This window comes from Oncorhynchus tshawytscha, linkage group LG09, assembly GCF_018296145.1.
Source record: "Oncorhynchus tshawytscha isolate Ot180627B linkage group LG09, Otsh_v2.0, whole genome shotgun sequence".
NCBI lineage: Eukaryota > Metazoa > Chordata > Actinopteri > Salmoniformes > Salmonidae > Oncorhynchus > Oncorhynchus tshawytscha.
In genome coordinates this window covers 70,761,660-70,776,577 of record NC_056437.1, presented here as the reverse complement: position 1 = coordinate 70,776,577, position 14,918 = coordinate 70,761,660, and the positions used below count along the sequence as shown (strand labels likewise).

Sequence of the window (14,918 nt, the reverse complement as noted above, 5' to 3'; positions counted from 1 at the left end):
AGATAAGAACCACCGCTCCGGTCACATCAAAGGATGTCAAGTGGCGAAGGAGTTCACCAGGGTAAGTCATAGTCACTACCCGGCTGGCAAGGCTGCTGCAACCCGACTCCCTCTGGATGGTCAAAACTAGTTGGTACCAAACTGCCAACGGAGAGAAAGAAGCCACTGCACTGATCTACTTGTCATCATGCCACCTGGATAAGCTAGTAGATAAAGAAGTGATGATTAGATGAGAACATCCTTATGATATAGAAGCCAGTTAACAAGAGTATTTTGCTCAGTCTCTCCGTCCCCCTCTTCCTCCCACTGGCTGGCACACTGTCCATATAGTTTATGAAACCTCTTTTCAGTCTCTCCCAAGTCTCATGTTCTCAAACACTCATCTCCTTCCTTCCTGCATTCCCTCTGTTTCTCTTCCCCCCACTCCTCCTCCTCCTGCTGCTTCCCTGGAAGTGCTGGTTGCCATGTGAACAGGTGCTGTGCTGGAGAGCCTCTTTTCCACGCCGGGCACACAGATAGACATGCTCCAACCCACTCTCACACACATCCAAGCACACACTCTTATGCAAGCACATCAACGCACACATCCATCCAAGAGAAAAAGTACAGAAATGCAAACGCATGCATCCAAGCGCACACACAAAAAGAACATAGAGATTCAAACACATATACACACACAGTAAGTAAGGCAGGTCAATCATCCCTGGAGGGCCCCATCGTGTTCTACTCTCCTCAGTGGTCAAGGTGCGTGGGCTTGAGAGGAGAGTGCAGGCATGTAGAGAGCAAGGAGGCAGGGGAGAGTCCGCCGTCCCTCCTCTCCTTATGTAAAAGCATCCAAAAGGAGTGGGCACTAGGCAGCCACATCTCTTTTAATCCCACTTTCTTTCCATAAAAGAATCATCAGAATCCCTCCCACACAGCCCAACGCAAATCACATTTTCTCTCTGCACTCTGTCCCTTTTCCTCCCGCTCCCTTTCGTTCCACCAGACTTTTCAGCTGCGTGGCTCAGAGTCTCAGAGCTGCCGCCTAAGGAGTGTCTCGCTGGATGTGGAATGCAAAGCAATGAGAGCGTCAAGCACAGCCAAAGTCTAGTTTAAACATCCCACTTGGCTTTGTGAATAACTGATGTGGAGCTTGATACGAGACATGTTCCCCCTCTGCATTGCAAGTGTTTCAAAAGCCAACATCAAACCCCAAAGTCCTCGTCACTCTGCAAGACAAACCAGCCATGTACTGTTCTGCACTGTAAGCAACCGCTGCAGCATCTCCAGTGCCCTGACACCCTCGTCTGTATCGACCATAGCTATTTCAACTCATTATTGAACCCATGGGTGACTGGTCTAAACCTATACGACATGTTTAGTTCCGTGCTTTTACATGTAATACTATAGTATACTAAGAATGTGTACTGTCCAAATACACAGGATGTGGAGGGGCAAATGACCCTCTTTGTTATTATGATGATAGTCTTATCCATCTGTTTTCATTTGGACTATTTATCAGACAATAACAGTGGGAATGGACTGTAGACATGTGGTTTCCTAAGTTGTATCACACATTACGAGTCAGACATGGCTTCATTAACAGACTGTTTTGATCTTTACATCCACTGTAACTCTGCGAGACATGTACACCGCTAAAAATGGCCTAACCCTTGCCTCAACACGCCTGGTCCTAGAACCAATAGCGTGGGTGGACGAGAAATGAAACCACAAGGTAAACAGGGTTACATAAGAGCGTTGCCGTTGACCTCGAAAAGGACGGGACTTTTTAGGGGCTGTCAAAATGCTTATAATCTGTTCTTTACCTGCGGCACTGTGTCTCTCTCACACACACACACACACACACACACAAGCAGAGGGCAGTGACTCAGAGGGTTTATGGTGTTCATCTGGAGGGCCACTCAGCCAACACTGATCTGGGACTGCTGATATGGACAGCCTGGTGCATAGTATCTCAGTGAGAGCACTGTGGTGCGCAGTGGTAAAATGTTATACGGTGTGGTGTACTCAAGTCTGTCAGGTAGAATGTCATATAGGGGTGTGTGAGACAGGGGGTCATAAGGTCGGGGAGCATGCAGTGTCCGAGTCGTAGTGGACCTGGTTGACATTGTTTCACCATAAACACATTTGCATCCAACAGACACACACACACTTCCTAATTAGAAACATTTTGACTATAAGGCAGGATCAAGATCCAACCTAGATCCATAATCCAAAGATTAATTTCTGCTCCACATGAAAGGGTGGGCAGGTCCGCTTTTGTTAACTAATCCTGGATTAGCCACGCATTTTTTACATATTCTAGAGCATCACCATCCAAACAGCAGCGAGCTTGGCCCTCCAAGAAACAGGTTAAACGAGATTAAACATATTTAAACCATCTGGGTTGTAGTTCACTAAGTGTTTATAACACCAACGCAGTCCGCTGGAGTGAATTAAGTCAAAGAGCAAAATGAGTCGGACAAATAAAAGTCAAACAGAATAGTGACCTTTTGGGATGGACCAGATGAACTCTCATGTAACCTCTTCAGCCGTACGCCAACCAAGATCCCTGAGTATTTGTCAAACTAAAAGCATACATAAAATCAGGTTTAACATCAACCTATGTATCACTAAAATCTCCCAATTTCATTCATTCGGAATCAGATATACATTCTGGAATCACATCTGCTGTTTCAAACATGACTATTGGCTGCTATACAGAGCCAATTCCATCTCTAGCACTACAACGCCACTTCTCTCTTCTTAGGAATGATGCAGTGGAGATATGTCTTTTCCTGTTAAATGCTGTAGGCGGAAATTGACAGAGAAACAACAGCGCGAGAGAGGGGAATTCAAGCATGCTCAGTCAGTTTAACAGGAACATACAGGATGACCCGGGGAGCAGGTCAGCAAGGTCAAGGGGTCATAGGACAGGAGGTACACTGGCTTTGCAATGCATAATGGGGGATGGTTGCCCGCAAGCAGAATAGTTCTAAGAGAATTTACTGGAGGTACAATGAACCCTTATGCACTATATGAACCTAGGTAGAGCAGATTCCTCCTGCAACAGAACAGGAACTGATGTGGATTATCACTAAAACAGTATGTCTCAATGTGTCCTCCACACAGTTAATTGCAGGTGTTCATTCTGAGACATTTCCTGATCATATGCTATTGATCTGTTCATTGTTGCCTGTAATAATGCCTGACCAGCACATTGCAGTCGTACTTCATAAATCTGTTGGATGTTCCAGAAAGATCTGTTAGTGTTACAGAGTGTGAAACCCACATCATGCACCAACCAACATAACAGATAAACTGAGCAGAATTCAAGGAATGGCCGAGAGGAAAATCTGCATGTTACACAGGAAGCCTTGGCAATCTACCTTGGAAAACTCTGTTAAATCCTGTTACTGCATGACTTGTTCTAATAAGCAGTGGAAGGAAAAGACTCACAATGAGATGCATAGTAAAAATTGACATACTGGAGGCTTCGCTCAAAGGTAGATATTGACAGTGGTGGTGTCATCTAATGCAGTGTATCACTCACCAACCATCCCCCACAGGATAGGAATAAATCACATTATAACCACTAACCTACTTCAATTCAACAGCATCAACAGCTTGGGAATCTTCTCTGGCACCATTCCAAGAACCCATCACCAGCTCCCTCACATTCATATGTTTATGGTTGCTATATTACAGTGTATACAAATGTGGGCTCCCGCGTTGCTGTAGGTTGCTTTCGAATTGTAAATCCGTTACAGTTACCTGTTCAAAATTGTAATCTGTAGCCTAATATTTGGATTACCCAAACTCAGTAACGTAATCTGACTCAGTTTAAGATTACTTTTCCCTTTAGAGGCATTACATGCAAACCTCACTGGCTACATTGCGTGAGCGAGCGTTGCAAAATAAAAATGTACACATACATGTTATTTCATCATTTCACCCACACAGCTCGCGTGCGTGAACGACCGTCTGCGTAACCAAGCGCTAAAGTAGAATTCGCTTCTATTTGAGACGCTCCACGCAAGGCCCACTCCAGAATAAAACACATTGTATCGTCTGCTCTTTAGCGGCCAACAGAAACATTGTATTATAGGAAGAGAATCATGACCTCGTTTTTTTTTAAATAAATAAATAAGTACACAAACTCAGCAGCCAATGTGCGAAGACTATCGCTACCCTCCATTACTGATAGTGAAGCAGCCTGTTTCCATATGAAAGACCTGCTGCTACTGTAATGGGCAAGTGCAAATGAGCTCAATCAAAATGTTTTTGTTGAATAAACTGAACCCTAGAGGCTATACGTTAGATTTTGGACGAGTTTCGTTTTTGGTGTAAGTGTCACAAATGTAAAGCGTAAAATATGATTCATTTGGCGAGGTCTTCTTTTCTGAGGTTTGAGAACATCTGGACCATCCCTTTTAAATAAACAGGCTTTTATTTTTCTTAATGAGGCCAGACGTTCTTATGTAACCGTTGAATCAGATAATATAACAAGGCAATGATGTGACGGAACCACCGCCTAATCCCTAATTTTACAGCCTGGAATAGATCACTGACTGAGTATTTGGGGTTTATGTTATTGTTTGGAGAAAAATGAGAAAATAAGCTAAATCTTAGTTATTTTCAATAGCATATGTTGGCCTATAGACTATGATATAGCCTAAGCAAGGACCAAATGGTAGTTTGGGGTTCCTGGATGGGCTACATTCATTTGACAACTGAATTGCTTGGCTAATTTGCAAAAGTGAAAGGCAAGAACACCATGACTTGGTGTGAAACATTTGAGGCATTAGTCAAACCACTGAGTGTGATGATTCACAGGCCAATAGGTGGATGCACTGTGTTGTATAAATGCTGTTGATTGACAAGGTCAATTTACCTGTGCAGTTGCCATATCGTTTGCCCGCCACACTGTCCAGGAGCGCCAGCGCCAGGTTGTCCGGTGTGTCCGCAGGCAGCGGGGTCCAGCTCGTGTCCAGACTCGCCTCGGAGCTTTGCTCATCGCTAGACAACGACGGGCTCCTAATGTCCGCAGTGGCCGAGGGCCAACACGGTGCTTCCTCAGTGTCCGGGCTGAACACCTCCCTGGCCGGACCGCTCTCTGGAGAAGTTTCCCTGAAAAACGGAACCACCCGAGACAGGCTGGCTCGCCGCCGAGAAGTTCCAGTGCCAGTCGCCTTCTCACCAAAGCCACCAGCTCGAGTGAGCGCCGTTGTCTGTTTCTTCAAAAACTTTTCCAGGGGCTTCATTCCCGCAGGCATTTTGATACAATACCGCAATAAGGCTTTTTTTCGATGGTGATTGATATGAACTGAATACCTCTGCAGGAACTAACGTTGTGACTACATTATACAAGCATCCATGCGTAATTCTATTGACCGGTCTTCGTAGTAAACTCTTGCATGGTGATAATTAACCCATTTGTCAAATCATGATTTTAAAAGAGCAGTGTAAAAATCCGATTTGTGAAGCAGCAGTCTATCGTCATCGGCGAAAGCGTGCTCACATACGACTGCACGTTCTGGTTGAGTAGCTTTTATCGCAAAATATCCCAACCTGCTCCACAACAACCGCTCCCTGGCGTCTCCTCCACCTCTGCAGACGTTTCGGGCGCGTCAAGGAACAGTGTTTGTCAGTTTCAAGCAGCGGCCAAAATACACTGGATGACGAACGCAAGGTGCCGAATAAACACTCTCAGCAGAGTACAATGAGATAAACCGAAACAAAATAAGGATAACAGCGGGGGTTGGTAAATAGGCGCCCCAGTAGCTTTTTAACACCGACAAATGCGACGCGTCTATGCCCGCATGAGGTATCTCTTGCTGCTGGCGTCAATGCAATCTACTGCAGTAATATCGCCAGTGGGAATGGCCTCGGCTCCTCCGTATGTGTGGAAGCTTGTTCAGATAAGTAGCAGCCGTTTCCCTCTCCCCTTCTCCGTTTGAATGCAGTGGTTCGAGCTCTGTGTGGACAAACACACACTCCCTCCCTCTCTCTCTCGTTCACTCAAACTCTTCGCGGGTGTGTGTGCTGAATAAGGGACCGCTGCTATATTAACTCGCCCACTCCCTTCCTTCCTTCCTTCCTTCCTTCATCTGCAGTTACCGTCAGTGCTCCTAAGTGCCCGCTGAATGGCAGCTGCTCACCAGGGCCGGCTCTAGGCATAAAAGCGATATAAGGAGGTCGCCTAATGCCACCGGCCGCTAGGGGGACACGACCAACAAAAATAAACGTACATTTTTTGGGGAGGGGGGTCTTAACTTACTGTTAAGCTTTAGAATAGTAATATACACAAGGGGCAATTTCGAAATGTTGTTGTACATCAGCAGTCTTCCTCTAGTTATGTCAGTCACTGACAATCACTCGATTAGCCCATGTCAGCTAAAAATGTTTTGATTGATAAGTTAGTTTACGCAGCTATCTAAACTTGTAGTAATCATGGCTGAATTACCAACCTGGCACTAAGTGTACTTCCAAGCAGAGAAACACGTGATACTGTATCAGTTGACAAGTCACATAGAAACGGTGATCTTGTACAATGTCGCATGGAGCAGAAATGGCATATAACAACACCATGCTACATTTTTACAATAGCTCCTTTACAATACCTCTATTTCTGATGATTTGTCCTACATACTGTATAAGGACAATGGAACTGTAAGACTGACATATTTCTCAACATGCTCACAACCTGCCATTGGATACAAACATTTTTTTATCGTGCATGTCAAGTTAGTCAAATACTGTATGGAAAATTACACTGAGTGCACAGATCATTAGGAACACCTGCTCTTTCCATGAAATAGACTAACCAGGTGAATCTGGTTGAAAGATAGGATCCCTCATTGCTGTCACCTGTTAAATACACTATAACTAGTGTAGACAGTTGGGAGGAGACAGGTTAAGGAAGGATTTTTAAAAAATAATTAAGACATGGATTGTGTATGTGTGCCACTCAGAGGGTAAATGGGCAAGACAAAATATTGAAGTGCCTTCGAGAGGATATGGTAGTAGGTGCCAGGAGCACACATCCGAGTGTGTCAAGAACTGCAACGCTGCTGCGATTTTCACGCTCAACATTTTCCTGTGTGTATCAAGAATGGTCCACCACCCAAAGGAATTCCAGCCAACTTGACACAACTGTGGAAAGCATTGGAGTCAACTTGGGCCAGAGTCCCTGTGAAACACTTTCGACACCTTGTAGAGTCCATGCCCCAAATTGAGGCTGTTTGGAGGGAAAAGGGGGGTGCAACTCAATATTGGAACGATGTTCCTAATGTTTTGTATACTCAGTGTATGTTTACCATTTTCTATTTGTTCCATTCAGTGCTTCAAAAATATGCTTTGAAATGTGTACCTTGTATTTTTTACTGTTGGATTAAATGGTTGTTAAAATAACTAAATGGAGGAGCCCAACTTTTTAGCAAAAAAAGTATATGTTATTGTTATTTTGGCATTAATACATGGCATATATCAGTTTGCAAACAAAGTCAAAAACAAAAATTACCTATTTTTTTGCTTTCTTGAGTAAGGCAGCTCCAACATGCAGGTGTCAGCCTAGCTCAGTGCTTTCTGTGGTGGTGGGGCAGCAAGCTGAAAATACATTGCGTAGGGGTTGGTAATGTTCTCAGGTTGCGCCGTGATTGGCTCTGTGTTCTGTCACTCATGGGCCGCAAAATCTACAGGGTGTGCTAGAAAATTCAAGCCCCTTGTGTGCTGCCATAGAGTTACATTGGAAGTGCCCATCCAAGAAGGCTCAAGGTCATTGGCCACAGATAAAATGATGTCAAATCACATATCTACTGTAGCTTTGATTGGACTGATCATGTCAACATTATACTTTCAAAATCTCAGCCAGCAGTCATCTGGAATCAAGTCAACAATCTACTGGCAAATTATTTTCAATCCTTGTCATATGAAGAGAAATTACAGATAAAATGTATCAGTGCTCATTGGCCATAAACATTGTACAAGTTGGAAATCGCAAATATAACAATGAGTGGTTTGGAAGGAATCAATGGCTAACTGCAAGCGTTGCAAAGCAATCACTATAGCAGCTTATCAGCCTGCTATTCAGTGGAGTGGATGTGTGGTCCAAATCTGTGTTTATGGGTCTCTTTTCTAAGTTTAAATGGATAAATATTCACATGCCATGAGCCAGAAAAGGTTGAATACATTGGCCATGCTGTCAATCCATCATGACTTCTGCCGCGTTCAAAACAACTGGAAACTCGGGCCTGGGAAATCTCAGACTTCACTGAGTTCAAGACAACTAGGAACTCAAAAAAAACGAGCTCTGACTTGGAAAATACATTTTGAACAGTCCTCTAACACGGAACTCCAACTCTGGAACTCTGGAACTCTGGCCTCTTTTTAGAGCTCCGACCTGAAGATCACATACGTCATGATTCAACATTGTTTTTTTCCTATTTCCCAGTTGTCTTGAAAGCACCATAAATCCTGAGAATGCCAGACTTTGATGACATAATTTGCCCACGAAGGACCGCTGCCCACCTTCCAGTTCAAGTAAGCAAGTAAGCACATCACAACAAGATGAGTCCAAAAATGTGTTGTATGCTGCTGCATAAATTATGTAATATGCCAGGGAGATAAATATACTGTAGCTGAGAAAGTAAGACTAAGTGTATGTTGTGTAGTAAGCCGTTAGTAGCCCATGTGCCTCACCCTAATAATTTGGTCCCTTTCCCCCTAATAACTTAGCCTACTGTTTTGACTTGTTGGTGCACATGTAGCCTATAGTCTGTTTTAGAGAAATATTGTAAGAGCTTTCATTGTCTGTTTATATGCCCCCTTTATTTATGCTATGGTTCTGACTTGGTGTACAGGGAGAACTGTAAGAACGGCCCATGTTCTGAATTCTGTCATTGTACATTTCAAAGGTGCTGAACAAATAGTTATTTTGACAACGTCCATCCTAGCTCGCTCGTTAATGTCTTAATCGGAATGACGGATTGCCTCTTATCCGCTCGTCGTCCCCTTATGCCATTGTTTGTACATCTCAATTTTCAGTAGAAACCACATTTGTTTAAGCAAGTCTGCCATATCAGCTATGTTTTTAACAGTTTGTGGGCATTGTTTGTCATCGTTATAGTGCAATTAATGTATTGTTTAGTGTTGTGTTGTGGGTTTGCTGGCATGCATATAAAACATTTCTGTGGAGTTTGCCCCACCAAGATTGGATGTATGGGTCACTACAATAAATGTTCTGATAGTATTTTACTGACAACTTTGATTTTGCATGAACGATGTGTGAAATCCAATGAATGCTCAATCAAAGGTTCGGAACATATGATAGGGTTTAGAGTTTCTACTTAGTTTTGAAAATTCACCACATACTTGTGAAAAAAGCACCAAAAATATTTTTTTTAAACGAAAATGGCAAAATGTGTAGAAGTGAATGGTATTAGCTTTAAAACTGAAAAACCTTCTCCACCCATGGCAAAATGTCTAGAATTGCAGTAAATTATTTCTCTCTGCCATCAAAAGGGGGGCCACTAACATGTTTTGCCCATGAGGTGAGGGGGGCCTTTAAATCAAATCTTCCCTAGGGTCCCTAGGGTCAAAAGGCTAGAGCCCTGCTGAAAACACACGTGTGTGGCAGGTTAACCCTTTATACACACCGGTCAAGAACAAGACAGTTCTAGAAGTCAGTTGTCGAACAAGACAGTTCTAGAAGTCAGTTGTAGAACAAGACAGTTCTATAAGTCAGTTGTAGAACAAGACAGTTCTAGAAGTCAGTTGTAGAACAAGACAGTTCTAGAAGTCAGTTGTAGAACAAGACAGTTCTAGAAGTCAGTTGTCGAACAAGACAGTTCTAGAAGTCAGTTGTAGAACAAGACAGTTCTAGAAGTCAGTTGTCGAACAAGACAGTTCTAGAAGTCAGTTGTAGAACAAGACAGTTCTAGAAGTCAGTTGTAGAACAAGACAGTTCTATAAGTCAGTTGTCGAACAAGACAGTTCTAGAACAAGACAGTTCTAGAAGTCAGTTGTGAAGTCAGTTGTCGAACAAGACAGTTCTAGAAGTCAGTTGTAGAACAAGACAGTTCTAGAAGTCAGTTGTAGAACAAGACAGTTCTATAAGTCAGTTGTCGAACAAGACAGTTCTAGTCAGTTGTAGAACAAGACAGTTCTAGAAGTCAGTTGTCGAACAAGACAGTTCTAGAAGTCAGTTGTAGAACAAGACAGTTCTAGAAGTCAGTTGTAGAACAAGACAGTTCTAGAAGTCAGTTGTAGAACAAGACAGTTCTAGAAGTCAGTTGTAGAACAAGACAGTTCTAGAAGTCAGTTGTAGAACAAGACAGTTCTAGAAGTCAGTTGTAGAACAAGACAGTTCTAGAAGTCAGTTGTCGAACAAGACAGTTCTAGAAGTCAGTTGTAGAACAAGACAGTTCTAGAAGTCAGTTGTAGAACAAGACAGTTCTAGAAGAGTTGTCAACAAGACAGTTCTAGAAGTCAGTTGTAGAACAAGACAGTTCTAGAAGTCAGTTGTCGAACAAGACAGTTCTAGAAGTCAGTTGTAGAACAAGACAGTTCTAGAAGTCAGTTGTAACAAGACAGTTCTAGAAGTCAGTTGTAGAACAAGACAGTTCTAGAAGTCAGTTGTAGAACAAGACAGTTCTAGAAGTCAGTTGTAGTTCTAGAAGTTTGTAGAACAAGACAGTTCTAGAAGTCAGTTGTAGAACAAGACAGTTCTAGTCAGTTGTCGAACAAGACAGTTCTAGAAGTCAGTTGTAGAACAAGACAGTTCTAGAAGTCAGTTGTAGAACAAGACAGTTCTAGAAGTCAGTTGTAGAACAAGACAGTTCTAGAAGTCAGTTGTAGAACAAGACAGTTCTAGAAGTCAGTTGTAGAACAAGACAGTTCTAGAAGTCAGTTGTAGAACAAGACAGTTCTATATGTCAGTTGTGCTGTCGTCTTGCTCTATCTCCTATTTTGTTGTGGATATGCCTATTTGCTCAAATGGCCCATTGTTAAGTGTGGGTGGATGGGTGTTGTCTATATGGACAGGTGGCAGTCATAACCAGTGACAATAACAGAAAAAGACTTGGTTCCAAGGCAGGCACCTAATATAATGCACCGCAGATTATTGGGTTGTTCTTTTTCAGCTCAGTGAGGTACGATGGACATGGTAACAAACATGCTGTTATGTTAAAGAATTGAATAAATTCATATTGCAAGAGCTGAGACGTCAAAGAAAGAGCATTGCCTAACAGACTGTTTGTGAAGAAGTCAGGGGTTGGATGGAAGCCAATTCATCAATTATTAAAATCACCATTCACTTATTGGATTTAGTAGTTCATTAAATAAATAACTCAGGGATGGATTAATTATTAATCTAAGCGCAATTTATTTGACCTTATTTTAGAGATAGCCTTTTCTTAGTTAAGTTTCATTCCAATTTAATTTGCTCTGTTTAAACCGACGTCGGCCATTTCAATAGTAGTAGTGAAAGCACTATATTGATTCTACTAGAACATAGGATCGCTAGAAGATTGGAAAATAAAGGTCAGTGGTAGTAGGCCTGTGTAGTAGTGCCATTGATTACTACTGGTGTTGAGTGTGACTTCATCACTCCAGTACTTGTGGCTTGTGATTGAAAATCATTCAGGATGTATTTTTGGAATTCCCAATTGAGTGATATTGATTGTGGTAGTCAATTCGATCATGTTTGTATAGGAAAATGAGTGGAGCTATGAAGATAGAACAACAGAGCGTGAGGCTTAAACAGCAACCAGCAGCCGAGGCACTCAGATGAAATGGAACCTTATCAGGTGTCGCTTATGGTTTCGTCACCATCCCGACTGCAGGAGGAAACTGTATACTCACTCTGAGCTGCCGCATACTCAATACTTTGTTTCAGAGTAAAAATGCGGGATCCGATTCCAGCCACCCACGGCTGACTGATCCGGCTCCATGCCTATGCAAGAGGTCTTTCCAAACAGCGAGCACACAGGTGCCACACAACACATGTCAGAGTAAGAGAGCTCATGACTGGGGATATTGAAAAGCATGGCTTCTCTTCTCAATAACATGTACTTGGGGCATCGTTTCTCTCGCAACCTACTGCATACTAACTCCCTCAGGCTGTTGCCTGGACATTGAGGCAATGTTGCCAAACTTATCAGTTCATTTCTTTGCAGCGAACGGCAAGCAGTGTGTCCCTCTATAAAATGTCAAACAAGACAGTGCCTGGCAGTAGTAGTGAAGCCTACCTCGCACACAACCAACCACAATGCAGTTGAGTTTTTTTAGCTGTGGGATCGTGCATGGATTTGCAAGCCCCCTGAGACAATAGTTCTGATTGTCTGGTCTCCTTGAGGAATGACCTCATCCTTGTCTCTGGTTCCTTCAGCGCAACCCCACTAGCTGTCTTCATTGACACAAGGCACTAGCTCCCTAGCTCCTGTCTGCGAGTGACAGGAGCGCTTACACACAGAGGCCACAGCCTTCCGTCACCGCTGGCAATATGCCAGGCTCAGCGACGTCTGTCCCAGAGCTGTAGGGATGTCGATGGGGGAAGGGATGGGGAACATGTGTACTGTGTGACTTGTCTCAGGGAAACCCCTCCGCCTCACATCACTGACACAGGAGTGGAGTCCCCTACTCACTCACACACTCACACACACACACACTCTCTCTCTCTCTCTCTCTCTCTCTCTCTCTCTCTCTCTCTCAACTGGGCACATACTGTTTGAATCAACAGTTTCCAAGTCATTTCAATGAAATTACATTAAACCATCGTGGAATAGACACTGAATTGACTGACCTTGGACCTTTTGATTGTCTTTTCTTTAAAAGAGAATGACTGGCTCGTCCTCTTTAAGACTTTGTTCCTCTATGTTTATTTTGGGCTTTTCTCAATAACACATACATTTTCTTACTGCTGAATTAAAAATGATTCACACCAAACAATAACTCCTGTCGGTAACTATGGAGACTAGGTCTGACCACAAAACTATGATGCAGAGCTATGTTGCGTAGTAGTGATTACAAGCATTGCCCTCAGTCACAAGGTCATGTTACCTAATGAGGATACGTTTTTTTCATGATACTGTACTGTACTTCCACCACAGGGGGCTGCTGAGAGGAGGATGGCTCATAATAATGGGTGGAACAGAGCGAATGGAATAGTATCACACACCTGGAAACCATGGAAACCATGTGTTGAATTTGTATTTTATGTATTTGATACCATTCCACCTGTTCCGCTCCAGCCATTACCACGAGCCTATCTTCCCCAATTAAGGTGTCACCAACCTCCTGTGACTTCCACATCCATTCAGCCCTGGCTTTCTGTTTCTTCTCTCCATCCTCCTTCTCCACAGGAGGTGGAGTGGGGTATGATATTTGTGCATCTGTAACTTTCTCACTATTCACGAGTCATTCACAAATATACGTAATCATGGTAGCATTCACATTAATGTAGAAGTGTTTAGAAACATATTCTATTCTTATGTACCATAAAAGTGACTCCCAAAATGACAATACATTATTTACCATTCATTTCTATTGGGCACAAAGTCATCTGAAACACAGCCAAAATAAACAGCAAATGCATCCAACAAGTTTGTAGAGTCACAAGCTTGATGTACTCAGTGCGTGCTATGAATACGGGACCAAAAACTTAACTTTGTACTACTTTAATACACATATAAGTGCATTTTTCACAATACTTTTGATTATAGATAGAGCGTGTAGGTGGGACGTTTCATACTAGTCTGTTGTGTAGTTGTATTGAAGTCGTATTGAATAGTTATATTGATGCATCACTAATGCACTGGTCCAGTCTGAATACATGGACGTTTCTAATTCACACAAACATTTAATACTATTCACAAGATGCAAAGTGAGAGTGAATCATTGCTGACCAAAAGCCTCACAACCACCGCTGTGAATGGTGTGCTGATCTTGAATAACCAGATAGCCTGAAAATGTCACATCATCTTGTCCTATTCCGCCTGTAGTGCTGTTCCCCCTTGGCTGCCTTACATTTGTCTAGCTATGACAGGTAACCTCCCACTGGGCAATTTCAGTGAAATGACGTGGAACCAATGTGGAATAGATGTTGAATTGACGTCTGTGCCCAGTGGGCTAATTCCTAACTTGACCCTCCAGAAACTTTGCTGCTGTCAAAAATCCACCGATTTAGCTAGCAGGTGCAGCTCAAGTTGTTATCTGATACCTCAGGGGTGCTTGAAAGAGGTATGGCTGCAATGGATAGCTCAGGAGATGTATAAGGTAGCTTCAAGTTACACCAATACTGTCAACTGTAACATATTGTCAGATACCTAAAATGACTCTCTTCACCTTGACTGACCTTGGAGTTTTGCATTCTATCGGGAAATTCCAGCCTTTTATTTGAAAGAGAACGATTGGCCGCATCCGGATTTGTTCCTCTAAGTTTTTTAAAAAGACTTTCCTTATTTAACACATACATTTTCTTACGGCTCTATTTCTGGAAATACCCTGAATTTAAAAAAAATCCCACCAAACAATAACTCCCCTTGGTAACTATGGAAACAAGGTTTGACCACAAAGCTATGACTCAGAGCTATGTTGCGTAGTGGTGATTGCAAGCATTGCCCTCAGTCACAAGGTCTGCCATGCTACTAAATGAGGATACGGTTATCATGTTACTGTACGTTCACATCCCCCTCAGCCCTGACTTTCTGTTTCTTCTCTCCATCCTCCTTCTCCATTTCTGCTTTCTCTGTAACTGCCTGGTCTGTGAGACCACTGGGTGTTTCCACGAAGGAATCCCCTGCACTCCCAAAAGTAAGCGCTTGTGCTTTACACTTTACACTTTATTACCGTACTATGGAGGAAACCAATCAAACGTCTTCAAGGGAAGCACAGAGGAGCTAAAAGCTGAATGAACAGGCTGGGAGGGAGAGGAGCGG

The 14,918-nt window shown here is 42.9% G+C and overlaps 1 protein-coding gene across 2 annotated transcripts in view; it reads right to left on the bottom strand.

The window, feature by feature from the left end:
• The window catches only part of LOC112258561 (rap guanine nucleotide exchange factor-like 1), a 30,527-nt gene extending 24,372 nt beyond the window's left edge, over window positions 1-6,155 (bottom strand). Inside the window, exon 1 of one of the 2 annotated variants that reach the window (XM_042327334.1) lies at window positions 4,877-6,155. In XM_042327334.1, the coding sequence (XP_042183268.1) occupies window positions 4,877-5,258 (382 nt within the window). In that variant the 5' untranslated portion in view covers window positions 5,259-6,155. The remainder of the gene's footprint in view (window positions 1-4,876) is intronic. The other variant, XM_024433003.2, reaches the window with a different exon arrangement.
• Between the last annotated feature and the right edge of the window lie 8,763 nt (window positions 6,156-14,918).